A 26601-nucleotide genomic window follows, 5' to 3' on the forward strand; every position below is an offset into this window, starting at 1 on the left:
CAGTTATAAAAAGTAAATAAAATATGGAGGAAAAATAATACACCGGATACGTAATATAATATTTTATTTTAAATATGTACGTAAAAAAGATAATTGTTCCACGCTCCGCGTTATTGCTACAGAAATAGTTCTAGTATTGTTAAAGACACATTTATAACAGTTTGCTGTTCCTCTTAATATTGGAAACCGTCTGCTTCGATTTCGCTTTCCTCTGTCGTATCTCTAGACATCAGATTTCTGAGAAATATGTTCCAATTTCCCTATTTTTACGTATCAAACGTAACTGCGGTACATCTTGTATACTATATTAGCTTGTACGTATAACTTCTAATCTCTTGCACTGTTAACTTTGTCATGATAATTTCTGTTACAATAATTTAAATTCTTTCCTACATTTTCCGATAATTGTAACTTTCCTTCCTACGCTTTTTTCTTCCGTACAAATATACCGTTTTGTGTGCAACTTCAAAATTCCAAATTCCAATTCCAAGGAAAAACATTTGCGATTGTACGGTTTCGTATTTCTTTTTTCATTGTTATAAGAGCTCGATTACATTTGGATCATTAAACGAAGAAGTCGATGTAACTTTGCATGTGGTTTTCGAAGACCGTAACTCTGAAGAAGGAAAGTTTGCACAATACATCTTTCATTCCTATAAATAGTAGGAAACTTTTCTTAAGTATTTTAATAACACTCTGCTTGGAATAAATATAAAGATGAGTTATAGAAGAGTTGTGAGTGCAGCGTTATGTGCATGATAAACTTTCAAAATCGAACGTGGGAAAAACGGGAGCAAAATTAATAATTTAGATCCATATCAGTAATAATAGCAAATTATAAATTAAAATAGAATTTTTGAACGTGAAATTAGAATTTCTATCGAATTTTAACTTGAGAGTAAACACAAAAGAAATTTCTTAATGGATCAAAATTCACATTACTTTTCGTATGTATAAACCTTAATCTTCTCTTCCTTATCCCTACGCTAGGAAATGGCCATACGAATGATCTTAGAATGATTTTTATTTAAAATTGATCTACTGGAAAATTGATCTAATGCAAAAATCGTTTATACATAACGCTATTTGAATCTTACTCTACAAAATGTCCTAAAATATTTACAACTGTATAGCCCCGTGTAAGTATTCCGATCATTTGTCAAATAGGGCGTACTGTTATAAGATTTATATTCCTTTTTCTTTTTTGGCACGTGCAATATTTTTTATTAAATTCCTTCATATTTTTTATTTAATTTAAAAATTACTTAGATACTACTTAAATGCCAAATTACTTGATATCATGATACATTTGTTTCTTCAACTTGAACTTTCTTGAACTTCAATAATCTATATGCTAGAGCAATATCTTTAATTAAAATTGATCTATCAAAAACTGAACGTTTATTCGTAGATACCCAAACTATGCTTCAAATTACTATATATATTTTATTATACAATATTTCTATAAAAGCTTTTAATTAAGTAATTTTCAAAACTTTGTTTCAAAATATCTAGAGTTTTATTTTTCATTGCTGTTGTTTCTTTATCGAGATGTATATGCTTTCATATCAAAGAACAGTTTAATGAGCAACATCTGATCAAACGAGTGGCGTTCGTCAGCAAGAATTTTAGTTCTTTGATTTTTTTCTGCGATCACAAATGCGAAGAATTAATCCCTTTGCAGAAAGAAATTGCTATTTGTTGATTTTATCATTACGTCATTGTCCTTTATGGTATTAGTCAATGTTGGTACGCTACAAAAGGAATAAACGCTTTTTCGCCTAGCATCTTCGTATTTTCGTACTCCTTGTAATCGGATTAGAGTGTTCTTGGATGAACATTTGATACGTTTGTTATTCATTTATAGAGATTTAACTAACGAACTAAATGAATGGCAAAAACGCTCCTTGTATCATCCGCGTACAAGGACGACAATCTTATTAAATTTTTAATCCTATTGTTCCTTAAATACATAAATGAACTTGATCTGATGACGTTACAATTTTAACGTTTGAACCACTTTTTCGAATAAAAACCTATATCTTTTTCATTCGTTAATTACTGCAAGTTTGTTTCTGAATCTCTCTAACATCTCTAAAGAAACTCAATCACAATTTACTTTTGCGATACGAAGTTAAAACAACTTTCAAAAGTTCTATAAAATTCATTTCGAACAATTGAAATCAAAAAGATTCTTGTCAACTTTCACTTTGTCTTTCTCAACGGAAATATGTTACACACAATACTCGATGTAAGACAAATTGCGTTTCGCTGAAATAAGATGTAAAATGCCTAATAACGACAGACATAACACGAAATAACATAACTTCGCGTTGTACCCAGACAGTTTGAGCGAAAAACAAACTTGTACGTATTTATATACATTACATGTATATATGCTTCGAACTGGCAATATACAGTGGCTACAAAAAAGCATTTGTACATCGTTGTATTTATTTGGGCATTTACATACCTATTAATTGGGTCCAAGTATTTCAAATTTCGTCCGACTTAGTAATACTTTCATATAACCAACCATAAATATTGGGACACCTACTGGTTACATTTATTCGAAAAATCTAACAAATTTCATTTCCTACTTAATATTTTACATTACAAAAAATACATATACGTTGCGGACGAAATGACTGGTTAGCAATAAAATAACTAAAGGATAAAAGCAGTGAATAGCATTCTGCACCAAATATCAATAAGTATTCCAATACCTATAGTCGGCAGCTACAAACTCAATACTGCAAATAACATTGATACTGTGAAAGTGAAATGTGAGAAGCTATTTAAATAACAGAAACTATATCTTGCGATAAGAGTTTGTTTGATGGGCATACAAATACCGTTTGTAGCGACTGTGTTTTCCCTTTTTCTCTCGATACTTCCTCAACGTTACCATCGAATCCTTCAAGAATTCTCTATATCACTTGAATCTCGGTTTGGCTTTCGAGCGATCTCGAGCTTCCAAGTACTTGACGCGTCGCAGCTTGCTGCCAGGGCAAAAACCATTGATGCCATTTTGTCGATCGAACGGTCAGCCGGAGGTACACGGCGCATAATATCGTAAAGTTTCGTTAAGGACTGTCCGGCGTATTCTCCTCCCAAGCCAATATCGTGTTCATGTCCTTAATGCCGCGTGTGCTCCATGGTTCGAGCGGATCAGTAGGCGACGTCGCCGGTGAAACCGCCTTATTCCGCTCGATCGATTCTCTTCTCCTCGGACCAGCCTCCTCTATTTCCTTCGGTGATACCCTGTGCATGCATCGTGCCGAACAGAAACCATTAAACGAACGGTCAATCGTTTCCTGTGCTCACGGACACTAACGCCGCGAACATTGCCTCCGATCGGGATTGGAGGAATGGGTTCTTTCGAACTTGCGATTCGAAAGGTCTTGGTAAGATAGGATTTTCTTATTCTTTTCGTCTTCGTTTCTTTTTTCTTTCCGTTTTCTCTTATTTCTTTTTTTACTTGTTTTCTTTCTACGGGTTAGGAAGTCGAATTTTATATAAAGGACGTTGGAACTGAATGATGGAAGTAGAAGCAAGACCATATGTATACTTCTAGAAGCCCTAGGAACAACGGCGTTACAAGGTCTAATTAGGTTGCCGAGTTAAGTTTTAAGATGTGGCCACGTAGAGAGCGAGGCCCCACCTTGCTCCTAATGCGCCTTATGGCAAATGCGGCTCTGGGTAGAAGCATAATAATTTGGAGTTAAGTACGTGGCTGATAACGGCGTTGGAAATTTATCTTCGTCGATAGAACCATGGATAAGCGCGTATATTTAAATATTTCGAAAAATAATTTACATCAAAGCGCGACAAAATTGGAATTCGAGAATGACTACGCATTCCAATAGCATAACAGCCCTGAATGTCGCTCATATCTGGTGAAAGAATGGCTGTTATAAAAATGAATGATTCTTTGGATATTGCGTTGTGTACGTGTAATGCTTTTGTTCGAATTTATTCAATCCTACTTCCAAATCGATATTGCATATTTAGCTGATTCGAGAAATAATAGAAACAACGACATTGACTGTGATCAATACTTCGCCCCTTGTGCATTTGTTCCGATGTTTCTCTAATTTTGAAATGATCGAAATAAGAGCTTGTCATATAAAATGAAATTAAACATTCATACTTTTTGTCGGAAATAATATCCTCCCACTTTTTATTACTACGTCCCTGCATACACCAATATGGAAGAAATCAATTAAACAATATAATCCGATCGGATAAATAAGCAATTCATTATGACAATATTTACGAATTCGCTTCCGTTGTCGCCTTTTTATCGCATAATCTCAATTTGCTCTGGAAACGACTCGCACTCCGCGTTTATCCCGCCTAATAAAGCTATACTTTCAATTTGCCTTTGGTAATCGTCGATATCACCGATCGTTCCGCGTTTAAATCCCTTCTTTCACGAGCAATATCGCGCTCGCGTGATTCCCAATACTGTTTATCGAACGGGTGCATACGTCGTGATCCGATTTCGTTGTCCCGTGGCGTTCGTTTGAAGAAGAATTATTAACGAGTGATTAATAATTTATCGCAGCATCGAGTTCCGTGGAATAATTACAGAGGACGTTGACGTTTCACCGAAACTAACTGTATCGATAACAGACGCCTCCTGTATTACATATCGGTGCGGAAAATTTTGAAATTCGCGCACGGTAATTTACATTACTTGTTTCGGATAGCTATTCATCATTTCGTTATCCACGTCCCATTGGTTGCTTTAGGATCTCGGATAAAAATCGTGTGACAAGTCGATGATCGAACGAGTGATGCGACTCATGCGAATCAACGTCGATCAGAATGAAAAGTTGTAAGAAATTTTTGAACTAAGAAACGAAATATGTAAACTATATAACGTGACGAAACAGTGGCAGAATTAATAGTCGTAGAGAGCGACAAATGCATCGTGTAACGTGCTAGATAAATTTAATATTTCTGGAATCCAAAACCAGAGCGTATTGAGTCATGTTTCTTAAACTTTAAAGCAAAGGAAATCATAGTTGCAAGAACTTTGTATCGAGATACGGACTGAATGTTATTTTTACGCTATTATACGAAAAGTTTAGGATGAGAAAATTTTTACTATCGGAAAGAGCGAAGACTTTGACGCGGGAAACATATAAAATGTTATTTTTGAAAAAAAAATAGACTTAATACATTCTAGCTCTGGAGTCTAGTTTTTTGGGATGTAACGCTCTTTTCGACTTTTTGTTTAGAAAAATATTTTCACGCGTATGGTATAACGCGGAAAAAGTATCTGTCGCGTTTCATAGGATTATTTCTACGAAAGGACTATAATTTATAAACAAATTCATATAAAGTTATAATTAGTAATAATAGATTATTTCAAAACGTTAGAGTATTAAATTCGTTATCTTTTTTTTTAAAAGAAAATATCAACTACGATTTAATCATCTTCGGAGAAAAATTTTACAAAGCAATTTTGTTATTTCAGGAGTTCATTATCCTCAATAATGCTCACTCGTCAAGGGATAGATATAAGATAAAGAAAATTCTTCCAAATTGAGAATAATTATAGCAACAATTATATTTAATTACATTCAAACTGCAATGATATATTTATAGCGCTCACAAGCTGAATCGATAGATTCTATACTTCCTATAAATTTTCTTCAGTTCAACGACACTTTTGTATTACACTAGTATGGTTAACTTTTAAATTTTCAGAAACAAAATGATTACTGTCTTTCGTGTCTAATTCATTCAGTCCATAAAGGAAAATACGACAGGTTGAAAATAATAATCGTTGAAATTTATTTTCTATCCTGCCACGCCCATAAAATTCCAGCGGTTACCTTGCAGATAATCCGCAAAGAAGAATGTTTCGATGAATAGGTACCTCGCGTGGCAAACTTCTGCTGCAGATGCGTAAGATTTATTCTAACGTTGGAACAAAACGTCTTGTATTATTCTATTCGCGAGGTAACAACGAGCACTGTGCAATCTGAGTAACACACAATGATTTCATTGTGACGATTAATCACAGCTCTGAGTCTATAGTTTCGAGTGACTCGTTCGCTGTGCTCTCTTTGTTCTGAAACACGATTACTTGGAAATTGAATAATGAAAAATTGTGCACCTTAAAGGAATGTTCGTTTAAATTCTTAATAAAATTAACAGAAAACCGATTCTTTATGATAAAAGAATAATTCCGTGTTTCGATGAGGAGTAACAACGGAAGTACATGTTTTCTTGAAAGGAAAGGAAAACTTTACAGATGTCGATCTTCCGCAGATTATGTAGAAACAAATTTTATCATGTCGTAACATGCTACGAGATACAGCTATAATAATGAATAAAGGGAATAATAGCACAATATCGCTTAAAAGTATGTAAACGCTTGCTTACTTTTGATAGAATCAAATAATTTCGTTACAAAATTACGCGGAAAAAGATCCAGATCGATTCTATTCTTTATCACTAGAATGCGGATTTCTATGTATTTATGGGAAATTTGATGGTGTATATAACACATAAAAATATATAAAATACACAAAATAAAGTATTTGTTATAATACTCAAGAGATGAAACAAATTCCTATTTAAATTTCATTTCTTTAGTTCTATTCGTAAAAGTATAAAAGTGTATAAAAATCCGCAGTCTGATAATAAAGAGTAAAATTAATCTGGATCTTTTTCTGTGTAATTCTATAACGAAATTATTCAATTGCGTTAAAAGTAAGCAAGCATCCACATACCTTTGAGCGATACTGCGGTATTATTCCTATTCTACGCAATTACAACGAACCATGTATAATTTCACCGATGCAAAACAATCGAAACCCATTCTTAATTTCATCCATGAGTACGTGTTTTATACGCGGAAGCGAACCTGTCTGTTTTCCGACTTCGGACGGAAAATGGTGAAAGGAAACATTCGACAAATCTAAATAGGAAATCTATGTTCCAATATTGCGTGTTCTTCGTGTTCCGGTATGTCGACACACGATCGATTGTTGATAGTGTTGTCCAATGCTTCTAGTGTTTTCAGCCTGATTCTATATACCTTTGTCCGGTATACGTATGCGTGGCTGTACATACATCCGAGCCGTGACTTAACACGAATGCCACGAAACGTTGTAACTCGGCCATTATGTTGTAATTACTTTTCGAGGCCGGGCCAGGAAATTGTGTATTTTCTATACTATCGTTTCTCTGACGGGCGTTCACGCGGCGGCTCGATGAAATTTCATTAAAGTCCAAAGAAGTCAGTTCGGCCGTACCACGGATTTCCATTTAGCAGTTCTTTAAGTGATAATTGTTTTGTTACGTGTATATGGCTTTGTTAGATGTCCGATGACGCTCGCGTTACGGGAGATTCAAATTGGATACGGGTAATGGGATTGACGATCGAGGAAAATGACGACGACGTTGAAATATCAAACGTTAATATTGCTTTCTGGTAAGTATAGATTTTTCGTAATGAACCACCTTAATTGAGGAAGTAAGGCAAGCTCTGCGAAATTGATGCTCTTAATAGTAATTTTGATACGAATTTCAGGTTTTTATCAATTACGTCGAATAATTAGGTTAACCTTTAGCTACAATAATATAATATTACTCTAATATCGATATTTTAATCTATAACTATATATATATATATTCATTGATATAGATTTTTTACGGTTAAAAGTACTCAAATGTTGAATTTTTTAAGCTCCTTTGCTAGATTGTAGTAATGAAACGAAAATACAGACTCTTCTAACAGTTAAGTGGTCCGTAGTTAAAGGCTAAAGTAGACTTTTTCTAACAAATAGAAGATAGGACAGGTAAATATAGGGAGAAACTTATAATCGGATAATCCTAACAATACTAATTAAAATCAAATAACAGTACTTTAATCTTACTGATATGTCGTCCCTAGAAAAACATCCCCTTTCGCCCGCTTCTTATCTATTTAACTTTTTTATACTCTATAGAAATACAGACTTTGATTTGGGGATGTAAATTATTCAAAAATATTTTCACCTTTTTCAGCTATTAAAGTACGTTAATCCTTAATTCCATAATTAAAGTTTAATTCTATCAATGATTTAAAAGAGAAAAAGAGATTTAGAAGAGTTTCATTATGAATTAGCTACCTATTTTTCGCCGTTTTCGGTCGACGCTTCTGAACCTTGATCTTCACTGAATCGCATGACCCGTTCTGCTTTACTTGCGGCTTAATTGCTTCGATAGAGCTCTCTCGACTTTCGATTTGACGGCTCGCCAAGTTCTCAGGGCCGTTGAGCAATGGCTGATATTGAGGATTTCTGTCGGCGGATGTGGACGACGTAGATGACAGGTCGTCATCGGTGTGCCGCGACCGTCTCCGTGTCGTGATAAATCTGTTGTTCGCTGATCTTATTCTACGTAGACGGGCCTCGGTTCCGAGTAGGTTGTCGCCTGCGATAAGACAATCAATTTTCATGAAATTCGCGTGGCGCTTAACACTCTCCAACAAAATTTACGCTGGTTTTATTCTTTGATATCTTCATTGTAAAATTATCGTTGAGAGATCGCTTCGCTTTTTAATACTTTGATTATACGCGTATAAATGCATGTTAAATATTAAACATAAATTTAAAATGTTGATGGTTTGTAATAATTCTTTGGTATTATTCGTTTCGTTGCTCGGAATAAAGCAAAAATAAAATTCGATTTGATGAGATGCTTGCAGATTAAATTATGTAAGACGCAAATGTACAGAGATGATTCATTCAAATTCGCCTAGTAACAATTACACTTAATGCAATCGGTGGCGCATTTAGTAATAGGCAATTAGTGTGCGACCATGCCATTGATTAATTCTTAGAATATCAAAGAAATATTTTACGGAAAGTAGTTCGTCATTACCACCAAAATCGTTGTCACTCGATTCAACAAAGTACTGCTTCTTTCTAGCGGCAACTTTCTCCTCCATAGGTAGCTTAGTCATCGTGAATTGCTCCAAAATTTGCAGATTTATTTTCGAACTGCTCTCTACTTCGAAATTCGCCGCGGCCCGCTCCGCTATTTTCAGCAGCGTTTCAGGATCGTCCGTATTTTCGGAAGCAATCACAAGCTCCAAAAGCGGATCCTGAAAATCCTCGGCCATGCTCGAATCTAGGATAAATATGTATCTTTTGAGTTTTTTTTTAATATTCATCGTTTTGCGAAGTCTATTATATCTATAAATAATATTAATAAGATTGATATATTCTTCTTTAGACACTGCTCGAATATTGTGTAAGTTGACGTATCTCTGGATAAAAATGAAAAATCTTTTCGTTTGCGATTATTACAAAGAGAAAATTTCAACAACTCCATTTTTACTGAACTCGATTTTATGCTGTAGCAATTTTTATTTCTTTTGGACATAGTTCCATTTTTGCTGAAGTAAAGTTAAATGCATTGAAAATATGGATAAAATTGTTACATTCTTATACATATACATTACATCGCGTGATTATCGATATTTGTTTATTGTTACTACACTATTATCTTCCTTGAAACTTTATCAAGTTAATGTATTAAACAACAAACGTAAAATAAGTACCTGATTCCAGACAGTTTAAAAAACGATTAAAAGAAGTATTAATACTAATTAGCTGCTTAACAAGTAACTAAAAAATTAATTTTAAACAAATGCAAACGGATTTCCATCATGTAGAAACATTTCTGAAGACCGTAATTTGTTAATTGTTTTGAACAAAACGTTTCAATCCAGCACTGTTTCGTTCAAAGAAATTGCAGTTTCTCAGAAATATAGAAAATTATTTCATTCAAATTCAAACAATTCTAAACAATGTATAAACATTATTACGTCGGGCGACACTCTACCTAAACCAGGCCACACATCGCGGGCAAGATTGCAGTCAGATATCTTCAGATCCTTACTGCGTACCCTCAATAGTCTCAAGTACTCTCCATAAATCTTAGGAATTTTCTAGTTAAGGTCCTTCAGACCGAATAGATATTCTTTCACTGAATTGTTTCCTAAAGTTTATTGTCCACCACGGGTTGACACGGAAAAGTTGCCTTTTCTCACGTATGAGGCCTCCCACTAGCAACTTTATCTCGAGGGCGGTTAGCATCCTTCCTCACCCACCACCATAGCAAACAACTAATTAACAACGAAGCCTATTTCCCTCATTCTCCTAGCCAAAATTGTCATCAACAAATCCGATGGTCCCGTGCGCTAGACACACCCATCCTTAGCTTTCCTCCGCCACAGCATCGTCACCGAACTTTACTGATTTTCCATCTTTCAAACAGTCAACATCCTTTTGACCGGGTTTACACCCTTAGATCAGTCACTTACTTATCTTATACATACGCACCAGCGTAACTGTCTTCTTTACAAAGTTGTTGGAATAAGCTGTGATTTATAACTTGTTACATCAGTGTCATATTTAATTTAACTACCTCTATTATCCTAATCGAAATAGGGGATCGATCATTTCGTGGCGTCGATTATCTAATCGTAACGGAAATTTACGACTCCCGTTGACGTGCTTCCTCGCGATCGCGTCTTACCGCGAGTGGTCGAAACAAACATCGTTCACCAAAATGCGTATGAGCAGAAATAACAACGAAGATACAAATTTCAAATCCACGAAAAGAAACTTTTTAATAAACTTAATTTTTTACATTTCACGATCTATATCCGACAAAAAGAAACCGTATACATATACGAATGAAAACAACATATCAATTGTTGCTGATCTTTCTGTCGAAAAAGAGAAAAGAGAAAAAGGAATCTTTCTCTTGAAAAAAGAAATTCGTTGTCTATATCGTTATCTTTATTTTTAAATTTACTTGTTTAAAAATTGATGTTGTTAAAAATTGCAATTTCTGCGTCCATGCAGACTTCTGTTTGTCGCAAATAGACCAGTTTTCATTATTTCAATGCGCAAGCTCGTTTTCAAGTTTTATTAACGTCCTGCGCACAGCAAGCTGCATAATAAAAGTTGGCCAAGCTGCGTTAAATCCTGACGAATGTGAATTATTTTCAGGCCAAAAATGGGAAATGCTTGTTGTGCAGCGATGCCTGAAACAGCGGCATTTTGTTTTGTTGCTCATGAGCGGAAACGAGATCAAGGACGCCGGAAACAAGAAAGGCGGAAACGTCGGAGGCCGCTGAAAAATATTTGAAATATTTCTGTTCGAAACGTTAATCAAATCTACATTTATGGTTTCATTGATATTTACCTAATTAGCGAACTCGTAAGAAAATAATACGAGTAGCAATATCTGCAATTTGAGAGAATTGTGGATTAAAGTAAACTTGAACACAAAAGTCTGTATGGTTGTAAATATCAAAGTAGCTACGTTGTTATATGCAAACATAATTCTTTAAATAAATACAAATATTATTTTTTCGTATTGCTCCTATCTTTTTGGGGAAAAGATATAAAATACACACGTATATTAAATTTTTTACATTACACATTATACATACAATACGTGTAATATATAACATATAATGGTTACAATCTAGTTTAATCTTGTAGTGTTGGCATAGTTTGATTATATCGAGTAAAAAGCAATAAAAATGTACGTATAGTTGTATAAAAACTTGAAGAAACCGAAGGTGACAATTAATGAATTGATAATGTTCTTTGTTAATGGAAACCTCGAAACAGAAGTGATAATTAAGGGAAGGAGGTATAATATTATAGTAATCGCTGAAGAATACTGAAGGATTACAATATTTGATTAACGAAGGAAATTAGGTTACAACTTTGCTAATTTATGATAATCATATGCTTAACGGATGAAAGGCCATAAATTATCCAATGCTTGTTGCACTACTTTTCAGGTTAATCAATAAAGTCTCTCGTTTCATTTACGCTTTAATAACCAAATTATCGTGATTAAGATCGAAACTGCAAGCTTTTGAATTTAAGGTGCTGTTGAATGACAAGTGTTCGGTTTTAAAATACATGGATCATTATGCAGACATAAAAGAGACATTCAGCGAAGAATCCGCAAGATTTAATCGACTTCTACTTAGCAAACTCGTAAGATTTCCTAATAACGCGAAAAGCTGCGACATTTATATTTCTACTTTGGTCTGTTCAGTTATATATGTACGTTCTGAAATTCGAAATTTAATTCAATATCAAATAATTTGTACTTAATAATTACCAATTATTTCATGCCCCGATATTACTTTCTAACGGATAACATCGAAGTTGGAACTTGGTTTTGTTATCGAAATTTATCCGACAAGTAAAAACCTATGTGCAGCTAATAAAAATTCATGCACATTCATAAGCTTGATTCGATTGCCATTACTATAGAGCTTCGGAACAACTCACAAAATTTGGATTATATGTAGGAGATATATCAAATTTTAATAAACAAATTCAAGAACACGTAGAGACAGTCAAAGAAAGAAGAATAATTCGTCCTGCATTCCTTTTTAAACTATAAAGAAATGAAATTGTTTATAATTGACGGAGTGCATCGTTTGAAAGAAAAATCAAAATAAACAATTTTATTGTCGCACATTTTCAAAAGGAAAGGAAATATTTTAATTTTCGTTGAATTACAGATTAGGATTGGTTCAACAAATTGTCGAGATAGAAATCGCTATATTGTGCCCATTGTGAATAATGTTCTTTTTTTTATCGAATTGTTTGCAACTTTCAATATCTCTATACTTTTTTTTGAAAAAAAACCTTTTTCATTTATAAACGAAATATCTTGCGCGATGTCTGTAAAAATCGGTTCACAAAACATCTCGCCCGTGGATGCTATAGGATTAACGATATTGAATTTTAACTCCATTTTTACACAAAACAATATTCAGTTGTATATATCGTAAAATAAAAAGTTGGTAAAATTTTTATTAAAACATTGTATTGTTATATTTAGCGATATTTCCTGTTCGTGAATGTAAAGGGGTTGTATTTTAACGAATACTCAAGAGATTAAAACAAGCTTTTACCTCGTAAGAGGTTAACAATGCTATTTAAAATTTCACCGTTTTTCCTAAGTCATAAAATATTCTTATATTATTCGTCTTATTATTATTCTATGTTAAAATATTAAAAATATAAAAATTAAAATGGAAATATCAGAATATTCGCACATCATTATTATTATTCTATGTTATCACTTTATATTAAAATGTTAAGAACATGAAATACCCAGCGTACAGTATTAACTACTTTTCTTCATAGTTTTTCATAAAATTCCTTTTTAATTAATACAATAACTTTACTTACGACTCGCGTTCTTCGAATTCATCTCGCGAACGGCCACAAATTCGCTGGATGTTTTGTCAATATCATTATGACTGCTCGCCAGATTATCCAGATTTTCCGTGGTTAGTTTCCGTTGTTGCTGAACGTCCGTCGACCCTTTCTCCTGATTATTCGTCGCCGATTTCGCTTGATCCTTGCAGGCGGTCTTCGATTTCGACTGCTTCGCGCCGATGTTGGTCGGAATTCCTTCCGTAGCAGTAGACAAGTCGAGATCGTGGGCGAACGCCATCACATCCAGCGCTGCGGTCAATGCGTCTCCAAAACCGGCCGTAACCGCTGAAACTTGAGGCTCGGCAGTGTTTGGACTGCGCAGAAATTGATTATCTCTCCTTCGGTATTATTCAAATAGCATCTGCTACTGGGGACTTTATAATTTATTAGGTTGTCCGAGAAGTTTCTTTCGTTTTATGAGGAAATAATAGACGCACAACGTTTCTTGTTTTATATTTGTAACGGCACTCGACAGCAAAATAACACCGCTCAACACTAACTAGAACCGGACAATGGCAGCGCAGTGGTTAGAGCCTTAGGTTACGAACGTTCGGGACCCGGATTCAAGTCCCGGTGGCCAGAGTCCGATTTTTCTTCCACGATTCTTAAATTAGAAGAAAAACAGCAGTACCCCAGCAGCGACATCTACAGCCAGCAGTTACAATTACCACGGACAACACTTACACCTCATATTATTTTGTCGAATTACGTACGATCCATTTTGTTCTGTTGAGATAAACATCGCGACATTTCACAGACTTGGTTCCTCGTTTCTATGAAGATGCACTATTGTAAAAAAACACGTTTACGAAAGAAAGACACTTTTCGGGCAATCTAATAATTTAAATATAATTTACAGTTTACTTTAATAATTTGCCTATTTCGAGACCCGTTTTTCCTTGCTTTTCTTTTTTCTTCGCATCTCATTTGCATCAGCGATGTTTGATATCAGTGAAGTCAACAACGACGCTGATACATCGAGCGTTATTTCTACGACGTCAGTTAGTGATATAAAACTTGTTCTAGCGATTTACTAAAGCGCGTAAACAACACATAAAGAGCAACATGGTATATGTGTCTGAACATTCTTCATACGTAAAAAATTTGACTACATTATTTAGTTTGTCGTCTACTACGCAGGAAGTTCATACGGATTTAGTAAATAAACTAATGAATGTTTTTTAACGCGGTATAAGGCAATCGGTTCGTTAACTCTATCGAAAACAAATATGTTCAACAATCTCTCCAACACTATGATAGCCGAATATCAATGCGATTTACTGCATAAAAGTGAAATTCGAACGAGACCGAATACGATATTTTGGAAATTCATGAACTGCGTTCCAAATTTCGCCGAATATTTAAGTTAGAAATAGCGATGAAAAATTGGAATTGAATAGAATATGCATGAATTCTGTATATGTGAATATTTTACAAAATACGTCAATATTGATTGTAAAAAAGAATTTTAATATCCACCTTATTTTAATGTTATAACTCGTAATATTTATTGTGTAAAATATACGCGTAAAGTTTCGAGCGCTCAAGCTTTAACGTTTAAAGACTTTCGAGCATTAAAATCATCTGATGTCGTTCCGTCTGATCATTTACGAGTCTCGTCGTTTTAAAAGTTCGAGCATCGAGTACAAATGCCGACCTAAATAAAATATCTTGATAAGTAAGGTTTGGTGGAAAGCTCTGCTACTCTCAAGCTAATTTCTACTCTTTGACATTTATTAAAATCAACCGCAATGAGGTGCCATTAAAATTGAAGTCCGATGCAGACGTTCTTAATATCAGTTGTCTGATATCGAATGCTATCAAACTCGCGTAAATTTTTATCGGTAATGCCCGAATTATAGAACCAATGAAAAAATATCGCATACTTATACAATATGAGCATATTAATATTTACTAACCAACAAACATATACAATAACGTACCATTATGATTAGACCACGGAATTCTGTGCGAATTTAAACTTTTCTAAAATTTTGCAGAATGAATTTATGTTAAATTTAAAGATGGAAAAATGCAGAGTACGAGTAATAAGGAAATATATATGAAATATCCAATGTAATAGAACAAACAATTTTCTATCTAGGTTCCACTCCTTTTTTAATTATCTTTATAGAATTATGAAGCTGTATAATAAATATCCGTAGTCTACTCAATGCTTTCGAAACAAGTTACGTGTATAAGGTTGTTCAACTAACTGTATTGCTTTAAATATTGTTTTTGATAATATTAAAATATGTTCCAGGTACAACTTGAATGGTTTAGAGAGCAACGTAATTTCACATAATTAGCATTTTTCATATGTGAACGCGTACAGGAATATCGATGTTTTCTAAATCGGAATCATATATATTTTAATATATTAGCATGTATTACTCTCTTAGCGTGTCTCTACAAAAAAAGTGTTAATCTGTTTATTACCTATTCGTATATACTTTAATTTAGTAGATATTTTAACTATAATTTGTCAAATTTGACGTATGAGAGGCAAAGGGAAAGCGCGAAATGGTATTCCAGTGTTTTTGTTATCTTTGCCTTTCATACCTTAAATTTGACAAATTAAAGCTAAAATATCTACTGAACTAATAGTTTTCCGACTACAGGTTATAGAAATACGTTAACACTTTTTTATCAAGAATGTCGCAATGGATCGATTAATTTATTAAATTATATGATTTCACTTAAAGAAACAACGCTAACCATCATATATCATTTACGCGTTCATCCACTGAATAAACTAATCATGCCAAATGATGCTCTCCTCGAAACTATTCGACTTGTATCCTGAAATATTCCTTGATATTATCAAAAACAAGCAAAATATTCTAGGTGATAAAGTTAAGTAGATCGCCTTATATAGCTGATCAGCTACAATCCTCAGGATTTAGTCTCTTAGGCCTTGAACTCCAAATATTATCTCGAATAATATTATACTAGATTCGTTAGCACAAATTGGTAGAAATTCCAGTGCCTTCAGCGTGTGATACCATGACAGGAGTATTCAGAATGATGACACTATCAAGCATTATGGTCGACCAATATCATGTCCTTGGAGATAATAGTTTGTCGAATCACATGTCATGCCCCTCATGTTATCAATATCGAATGCACCGTATTTACTGACGTTAATATCGGATTTCGTAACCTTGATGCCTTGCATATTAACTTTCACAAGTGCAAGGTCAATTGTATCGCGTTCCATTAAGCCGAGACAATTTACATGGTTTCAGACGCCACGTGGGCCCCCGTTAACGAATCAATTAACGATCCCGATGTTACATTTATCACTTCCTTTGTCCTATAATGAACGCGACTTGATATTACCTTGTTCTGACAGGAGTGGAGAAAGATGCTCGGCCCCACATGACTCGTCGCAACGCCTCTCCTGTTATACCACGTTTCTTCAATTCGTTTATCGTCACTTTGCCTACGCGCTGTAAGCAGAAGCATTAAACATAAGGAGTTAAATTAAGAGTAACGAGATTAAAAATTTCGGTGTAGAAATTCTACGAGAAAAGAGGAAGATAAGGCAAACTGCATTTATACTTCTATTTTAATTTCATTAAAAAATCCTGTAATATCGAAGTTAAATTAAAAACAATAAGGTGTAAAAGGAATTAGTTTTTAAAAGAAGAGAGAAAGAGAATGCAAATTAAATTAATACGTTTATTCTAATTTCTTGGAAATACTGTAATATCGAGATAAAGAAAAGATCGTGCAAGAAATACAGCTGATAAAAATTCATAACGCTACTCCGGTTATTCTTGTTATTCTAGTCGCTTAAAACGAAGATTTCGGAAAGTTTGAAACGTATCCGAACCCTTTAAATCGATTCGTTACTGTACAAATATCCATTAAAAATACTTGTTAAAGCACAAAGCTGATGGCTATAAAACGAGGAGAAACATAGGTTTGAACATAGGTTTGAACATGGATCTCAACTCAGCAGGTTTTTTCCTGTTTAAAAAGCACTATGTTATATGTGTAACAAAATCTAACACCCATAATATTTTTAGTACTCGTTATCGTCGTTGATAATCACATATTTGTAGTTGATGCGACGTTAAAACCTATTTAAAAAAAAAAAAAAAATGAAACAACAGAGGAAAACACGTCACCTTCCAATTAGCCACCGCGCCTTTGCGTTGCTTCGCCTTGGTTTTCGATTTACTTTTAATAATCAGGACTCCGCGCTGTTCCGAGGCGGGGTTGTTCGGGTCATCTCCAGGTCCCAGTTTAATACTGTATTCTTGCAAATAATTCTGCGCATCTTTCTGCGCGACTGCACGCTCCAGAGAAACCACGATTTTCGCCCACTGCAACCAGTTAAACGCTCTATAATGGACTGCTTCTAAAATTTTCTGACATTTTAGCTCAATTTCTTAATTAATTCTTAAATTAAAAATAAGCAGAATATATGTTAAAAGTGATAGCCATTGAAAATAAGACCTTTACCAAATTCTTCGTTACACGTGTATTATACTGCGATTATAATATGACTATTTCATCGATATATCAATTTTATCACATATATATATACATTTTTTTAAAATTTACGTAACTATATTTAATCATACTTCAACGACATTCAAATACACGTGTATGACACTTAATTCTATCTGTAGACCTGCAGATCGACGCAAACGTATGATATACAGAACCCAAGGGATAGCAAACAATAGAACACGTTAATCTATGAAATCATCAATTAATTATGTCGCTGTACAAATATTTACTTGCTTCACCCATTCCTTCTCGCTCTGCTCGATCACATGCGCGTAAGTGTTGCCCATCATCGCAATCAGCATATTCAACAGCAGTATGGGCACCAGGACCATAAATATGGCGAACACCATCTTCGATAAATTAGGGTAGGTTGTGTAGCCGAGGTCCGTATACTGAAACGGACAATCGTTTCGCCTCGTTATCAGTATCGTCTCCAACACGCTCGAACGACCCGGAATCGCGGGCAGCGGATCGATAAAAATAATCGTGTCGCAAGCAAAAGTGCACGGCCATGGATTTACCAGCGGGAATCCAGCCGATTCTTCTGCTGCTTCGCGTGTTTAATTCGACGTGTTTCGACGAATCGCTAGACGAACCGTAAAACCGAGCAACGATTTTTAGCGGACATTCTACGCTTTATAAAGCTATTTATGTGGTGCTGGTGCTGGCGTGGTGCAAACTTTTATTCGTTTGTCTTTTTAAGGCAAAAAATAAAAGGAAAGAATATACAACATAGGGAAACTGATGAAATAGACCGAAAAATGTAACGTTATTCGCGCAGACAATTCGTAATTGAAATTCAAAATTAATGCGTACCGTAGCGTTCTATGAGGTGAAAAAAGGTCGGCTTTGCCGTAAATTTACACTTACCATTAGAGAAATTTTATTCGCAGATTATAAAGTAATCGCTGTAACAAAGATCGAAGTGTAACTGTATTTCGTTAAGAGTTTGCATCGCAAGATGTTTAAGTGGCGCAAATTCGATAACCTTTCTCTGTATGAGTTGGTCGGAAGCTATGCTGATTAAGTCGGTAAATTAAAATACGTAGAAGAATGACTATTACAAACTTTATCTCTGGAAATTTTCCTTCGAATTGACAATTATTTATGCAATCTTCTTACGACAAATACGTTTACGAAAATGAAATTCTTGTTTGAGACATCGAATACTAGTTTTGTACGTGGATAATGTGAAATTGGTATATTTCTAAAAAATGGAATTGATCAGTTTGAGGCTCGTATGACAATATCTCTCTAGACATTAAAGCTATGAAAATGTTGATGCGGATATAATAACACGTTTTACGATAAACAACATAAAACAAGTAGACGGTGAGTACAGGCTTTAAATGTTTTCAAATTTCTTGCTTAAAAGCTGAAGTAAAAAATCAAATTCCGATTTAAATTCGTATTAAAGTTCCCTAAAATACGTAAATTCCAATTTTCCCTCTACAAAACGTACATTGAATTCGAATCTCCACGGACATTTTTTTTTTTTTTCACTCGGAAAGTTTGCCAATTTTTATCTAGGCATCGGTTCTTCAAATTTGATAATCTGCCGATAGATCGTTTTCCGTAGACCAACGATTCTAAGCAAATGTTTCACAGGGAATAAATTCCCTCCCTTTCGTCGCCCGACAGCATAATCGATTCGTTAATTACGCGAAAGATATACGAGATCTCGGGGAAACGCGGCGTGGCGCGTTATTTTCTAGCAGGTCCGGGGCCGATCGTTGAATGTAATTCAATTAGCCACGGATACAGTGAGCGCGCGTTGCGAATTGTCTTGATATTTCATCGGTGAAATTCGATTAATTGAAACGCAGGAAACCACGCCGCGAGGCGAGCCAATTTTTCCCAACGCGCGTGCCGGCTTGCAACTCGCGATCTATCGATTGCCGAACGAGCGAGTGTTTCTCTTCGCCCCCTCTTTTTCCCCTTTTACACGTGCCCGGGAATTGCGCATAGCGCGAATGTTACATTAAAAATGAGTTTTCCGCGTTGAATATTCTCAACTGCGAAATGACGACTTTTTTTTCCTATTCTTGTTTATGGTACAGTGGCTTACGAAAGTATTTGAGCGCTCCTGAAAACTTTTTATGGCCGTGACATAGGTCGTGTCGCTTTTTGACGTTAACTTTAAGCCTGTAATAATAATACTTACATTTATCGTTGATCATTGTGTACTTTGTCATCATTTTTAGCGAACCCTTACGATCTCTCGATTAACTTTTTTATTGCATTTTCCAAACATTTGCGAGGCTTTGAATTAAAAAATACCTAATCTATTATCAACTTGATATGTCCGCTATCGTTGGTCTTTTTTAAATAAATATATCATGCGCGTTATATAAAACATTTTGAAATCTCATTGGTACTGTAACGAGACACAACTATCGCGATTATATTGGTAAAATATGAAACAGATTTGGAAATGTATGTGGCAGTTACAAGATACTCATTGAAAGCGTAACTTCGCAAAGATCACCAAAGTAATTGAATAATCAAGTATTCACTATATTGTATCTTTAAAGCTACTATTCATGCTGTATAATAATTATTCACTAAATGTAAAATACATTTTCAAACCTATTCCAGTGGTTTCAGTACTTTCACTGGTTTCAAGATAGTTGCGTTTCGTTGCAGTGCTATCGAAATTTCAACAAGTTTCATATAATGCAAATAATACACTCGTAGAAAAATTCGGTGATAAACATTCGAATACTTTCGTGAATCACTGTACATCGATTCAAGTCGAAACGATACCGTTCATACTGAGAACCCCTGTTACTTGGAAATTGAATTTTCCTGAAACCGGAAGAATAGTTCTTTCATAGTATTGTTGTACCGTTGGTATCAAAGAATTATTCTTTTATTTATCTTTTTTTCCAAATCTCCTCATCCTCTTTTTATCTTCAACGAATAACATGGAAACAAGAATTCTTTGATAATTCATTTTGTTGCAGCAGTTTGGTGGATTGGAATACATTTACAGGATGATCGCGAAGAAAGAAAATAAGTTACTTGTTATCTTAAATAAAAAGTAGTGGAACTTTGAAATCCGAACTGAAGATACTTCATTTTTCATTTTCATTCATTAGAAATTTCAATGATTCTATATAATTTTCTTTCATATCGTAGAAAATTAGATTTTAGTAATTGGTAAATTTTAAGTAAATCTTAACTGTAGCTTTGTAAAACTTTGTAAGATATTTTTTACTAGATTCTCGTGAATTATTAGTATTTTATTATTATTTTATATAGAAGCATCATTGCTAATAATACGAAACAATGATATACTAAAATAAATATAATTACAAATTAATAACAACACGAAATAACAATAAGGTAATCATTAACTAACCATTATGTCCTAATCGCCTTTCACCTATTATACTCCTTAATAATCAAGAATTAAATCATTAACAAGAACCAATCATTTATTTTATTATTATTTTATATAAAAACAGCAACATTAATAATACGAGGTAATAGTACACTAAGATAAATATACCTATAAAGAATAATAACGCGAAAAAATGATAACGTAATAGTTAAGTGATTATTATGCTAACCAATAATACTTTTAATAATATTTTTACACCGACTTAATGTATTCCTATAAATTATACTGGACGTTATTAAACTCGTACGAACGATTCGGACAATAAATCAAACGAATTACTTTGAAAAAATAAGAAGAACAGAAGATTCTGTCGCTCTAACAACGTGACGGTTTCTTGTAATCCGAAACGGGCCAACGTTTAATCAGAAAAACAGGAATGGCAAGTATCTCTGATTGAAACTGATTTACGAGCAACGTTTAAATTCTTAACCCTTCCACGGTAACCGCTACGAAAAAAGCTATGCTGGAAACACCGCTGGAAGTTATGCTCTCCATTGACATGCAGACACTATTTATCAAATTGCCCGATCCTTCTCAACATTCAACTTTTTCCTCCTATTGAAAATGCCGCGACTGAATTTATGTACATATGTACATAGAGCACGTAACAATCCGCGCAACCTTAAAAAAGAAAGGTTGCAAACGTTTCAAAATTTCCTTTCACTCCTTTCAAACGTCAACAGTTTCCTTTACGCGTATTGGAGGAAATATTGTAAAGAAATAAACATGATCTCGATCGAACTATAATTCGTATGATGACGGAAAAGAATGTAAGACTTTTTCGATTCTGGAATCATTGGTTATTTTAACGTCCAGTTATTTTTTGGAAATACCATTTCGGCAAAGGAAATATTTAAAAGTTATGTTTACTAAGGCTCAGAGAATGTTCGATGGAATAAGAAGAAAAGTACTGAATCATTATTGAGGATGCAATAAAATCGAACATGTAAACGGGAAAGAACAATAACGTGTATTTCGTTTTTAGTAGTCAATGTCGCTAAAGTGATTATTAAATAGAAATTCAATTTACGAGCCGTGACGATCATATTACACCAATATAACGTACAATGTATGTTCTAATTCCTTTCAACTCGGTATAAATACTTGTGCTATTGCTCGTACTGATTGCGAATCCATTTAGTTAGTAGGAAGTAGTAACCAATGTAAGTTCAGTAAATATGTCTTTACAACGTCACTGGCAACGTAATAGTGTGTGGTTGCTAGTAGCTAATAAGCCGCTGCGACACTAAACAAATAAATAGATAATAATAACGTATAACATACATATTACGTATGAAAAATAGTAAAACTTCGTCTATTTCTATTTTCCTCATAAATTTATCATTTATAAGAATATCACAATTCTGCGATAATAAAATAAAATGATTGAAATAAAATTTAATATTTAACAATCTCGTTATCGCATATAACACTCTCAATACTGATTTGTATAGTAAGCAACGTACATAAACGATGTTTTATCAGATCCTCTCAAAATTTAAAAACTGTCAGCTAAATTATAAAAGAACGAAGTTTGTTCACTGCCAAATGATTAAGTAATTAATGATTCTCCTCTTCAAACATTTTACTTCTTGATTTGATTTCATAGAACCTTCTTTGCTTCGTTCTGGCATAAATGAACGATACACAAGAATAATGTAAATACATTGCTCTGTTACATGCTGTGTTATTAAGCGGGTGATGGCCTTAGTCCGCAACGAGCATTTCGTTCAAAACCTCGTTCAAAATACGGTGTGTTCATAGTTATGAAAGGGCAGAAGTAAAAAACGGAGATAAAGAATAGGCGTGCATCCTAGCAAACATGTGTGCACGTGAATACATACGACGATAGTAGAAATAACCGCGACAATAAAACGCTGATTTATAGGAAACGGGGGAGGCTTACGTTATAATCGCCGAGGGTTATCTGAAACAGTGCCATCCAGGTCGAGTGATAGGAACTGTAGAGGGATGATTTCACTCCCGGGAAGCCTTTGTACAAAAAGTAGAACGACTGGCAAAATCCGAACAGCACCACCATGTAGATTATCCCGAAGGTCAACATGTCACCGGTTATCATACTGTAGACCATAGTAACGAATGGACCAGTCAACCGGATAGCGCTGTTAAAACAATCGAAAGATACATAAAGGTATATATGTGTGTATCAATGGCCGTACGATAATGACGCGTTAAAACGCGTCGGCGATCAGATATAGCGGTTGCATCGTTTGTCTGCGCACAGATTTCGTCGTGCGTCCTTCTGTACGAATGCAAACAGCCAGAAAGGGTAGAAAGAGCGATAGAGAGCTGGTACGTATTACTGCACTGCGGTTTTCGGTCCATTTTTGGTTTAATACTGTTGCTAAAAAAATTTTCCTTCTTTAATTTTTGCTTAATATTGCTTTATATAATTTGCTAATATTTGCTTTATTGCACTTTTGTATTTACAATCTGTCAAGAAGAGACGATACGTAAATATATGTAGTTATTTCGTTACAGTAACATGCGGCTTTTCATAAAAAAAATCTTTCCTAATACGCGTGAATTTAGATTTCGCTTTTGTCACAAAGTTGATTTTTTTTTCTTTTATTTTTTAATACTACAATAGTCTTTTTGATTAATAAAACAAGAGTGAGACTAGACTATAAAAATTGGAGATCTGTAGCAGTAAACCGTTAATTGTATTCGAATAAGGAACGCTGCACACAGGGTACAACTTATGCAAGAGTGAATTTAGCGCTAGTTAGTGTGTAAGTATAACGATAAGTATTGTTATCCAATCTAGGTAGTTAAGCATGTATCTACGAGAGCTCACCCCAGAATAATTAGATTAGCTTCAGCGTCATTACGGTTCAGCTGTTACGTTTACGGTATTATCAATGTTATGGCGTAATTTTTGTAAAAAGAAGTTGTAGGCAATGAGCGTTTTTTTTTTTTTTTTTTTTTAAGAAAGCCTTGTACGTGTGTGCTATTGCAGTCTTATCACGGGAGATAACAACCGACATGATCGATGGAACTGGATGTCGTCGTGAAAAAGCAGCATTAAATGTTACAGTGTCCAGGTTTAACGTATCATAAAAGAGAGTAGTAGAAAGAATAGAGAGAGAATACTGGATTATTCAACCACAATTTGGGTCTTATGGTTTTGATTCCAGTGGAAGGTTGATTATACTGGACTGACAAAAAATTTGTCTATGCATACATTTTTCTATCAACTTTTTTATTATTGAAAATGCATTGTAATAGTGTGACACGTTCACGATTTATTATTTCATGCATGAGTCCATACAGCGATCTATACCTGCATCAGTCATGCTCGGGGTCAGAAATCATATATTCTTCTTTCTACATATTACAAATGTTTCTCTTTTATTCGTTCATTTATTTTTTTTCGATAAGTTGTAGAGAGAACATATACAATAATCGCGTTGTTTGTGAACAATAAGTATCAGTGAATATTTCCGTATTGTTTCTATTCAAGTTGCGCGGAGCGTCTTGTTTTGAATAATGGCGAAACAGATTGTCTAACCATGGAGTGCTTCGGTTCAGTTAGCGTAGTTTGCTTCCTAAGAGAGAAGATACGTAAACCTTCTAAGCAAACATGTTCTTTTATGAAGCTTATCTCGATGGCTTGATACCATACATAAGATGTACTATTGATTTTGGATAAATTTTACCTTTGCGCTACTTGCTCTTGCATATCTTATACGATACTTCTTTATACAAAGTTACAGCTCGAGCAGATTATTTAATCTAAGATGAGCCACTTATTCTATTGTACGTACCAACATTAATTAAGCTAATTAAACTACATAGTCCCGCGCCTACATACGAAGAAGATAGTTTCTGCTTACAACAACAATGCTTTCTATTCTAAAAAGTTATTAGTTATATTACATCTTTCATCGTAGCTAAACAGTTAACATAAAATAATAACATTCTAAATGATAGTAAATGTGGCGTTCTTTACGAATTAACTTCTGGCACGAGACATAAAATTAGCAGTTTCGTAGCTAATAATTTTTTCATGTGTTCTAAAACTAAACGTTGCTTGTGAAAGGGTAAATCTAAAATTGGCTATCCTAGAATTATCAGAAATATATAAATTACCAAATCTCTTTTAAAATAAGGATTTTTGTCCTTTTCACATTTTATTACACTATGGAAAAGTTTATAGTTTATACCATAGTTCAGCTAATCATTACACATGTTTCGTGCATTTAGTTGATAAATGTACGGTCCTAGAATGTTCAAGGCTGTATTAATATTAGGTTGTCCGGAAAATGTCTTTCTTTTACAGACACATCTTTGACAACAACGCATCTTTATACAAACATGAAACCGACAGATTTGTCGAACATTGTGATCTTTAGTTTGATAGAACACAATGGATCGTACGTGATTCAATAAAATAATATAAAACGGAAAATGTTGTGCATCCATTATTTCCTTATAAAATGAAAGAAACCTTTCGGACGACCAAATAATTTTGCAATAAAAATTAAACTAAACTATCTGTAAGAAGGAAAGAGGCAGAGATTCTGTATTAAATATTCGTGGAAAAATATGTATAGGTGAAAAATATAAATCTGCGATCTTCAAGAAGCGCCGTATCGTTCTAGTAATTTCCTCTCTATTTTCCTTTTACTTTGTCTCGTATCTCAAAGAGATTCTCGCTCTTCAGCGAGACGCAGCTTTAACAACGATGAAGCGTCACTGTCATTGCGATATCGATGAAGTCTCGTGTTCCTTTCAAAGGTACCCGTGCATCGTGCAACAGATATCGATCCTTTCTGTGTTTACTGTCAACGGATGCAATCGTATATAACGTGAACGTGTTTAACGTCAGTTTGTAGACAGGAAGGCAATGACTGGCGTTTGATTCCTGAATACAATGCGATTACGAAGACACTGATCTTCTAACTATCGTTACCAATGGTTCGTTAAAGTTACCCGAAAAAAGTGACATTTAAAAACATTAAAGATTAATATCGAATGACACTAATGATAATTTATCAATTTATTATTGGCGAGAGAAAATTTGAAGTACAGGAATAAAACGATGGGACAAGTTAAATACGTAACTATTTTATTCTATATGTATATCATGATATTAAAATCGTAGAGATATGACAAGAAGTGAAATTTAAGCGATTCATTTGAATTCCTAATAATTTTTGTATCTGCATTAAACACAAGCATTATTTTCAGTGTAATTCATCGCAATTGCTTGATTATTGCCGCAACAATGTCATTATATACTTTTCCAGGTATTCGATTATTTCTTTAGAAGCAAATATTCTGGGAATTTTACACAGAACTGGTTATAATGAAAATGTAATAAATATAGCAAAATCAATTCAACATATTTATCCGGTCGCTGAGTTT

At 34.2% G+C, this 26601-nt stretch overlaps 1 protein-coding gene across 7 annotated transcripts in view; it reads right to left on the reverse strand.

Moving 5' to 3' along the window:
* Positions 1-242: 242 nt before the first annotated feature.
* LOC126874205 (uncharacterized) overlaps positions 243-26601 on the reverse strand; it is a 65338-nt gene continuing 38979 nt past the window's right edge. For 4 of the 7 annotated variants that reach the window (XM_050635983.1, XM_050635974.1, XM_050635993.1 and 1 more), the window contains exons 7-14: positions 23117-23333; positions 18035-18196; positions 17417-17614; positions 16623-16732; positions 13251-13594; positions 8890-9138; positions 8136-8439; positions 243-3264 (exon numbers count right to left, since the gene is read on the reverse strand). In XM_050635983.1, the coding sequence (XP_050491940.1) occupies positions 3087-3264; positions 8136-8439; positions 8890-9138; positions 13251-13594; positions 16623-16732; positions 17417-17614; positions 18035-18196; positions 23117-23333 (1762 nt within the window). In that variant the 3' untranslated portion in view covers positions 243-3086. The remainder of the gene's footprint in view (positions 3265-8135; positions 8440-8889; positions 9139-13250; positions 13595-16622; positions 16733-17416; positions 17615-18034; positions 18197-23116; positions 23334-26601) is intronic. The other 3 variants (XM_050636007.1, XM_050635999.1, XM_050635998.1) reach the window with 2 other exon arrangements.

The sequence above is a fragment of the Bombus huntii genome, chromosome 2 (genome assembly GCF_024542735.1).
Source record: "Bombus huntii isolate Logan2020A chromosome 2, iyBomHunt1.1, whole genome shotgun sequence".
NCBI classification, from domain to species: Eukaryota; Metazoa; Arthropoda; class Insecta; order Hymenoptera; family Apidae; genus Bombus; species Bombus huntii.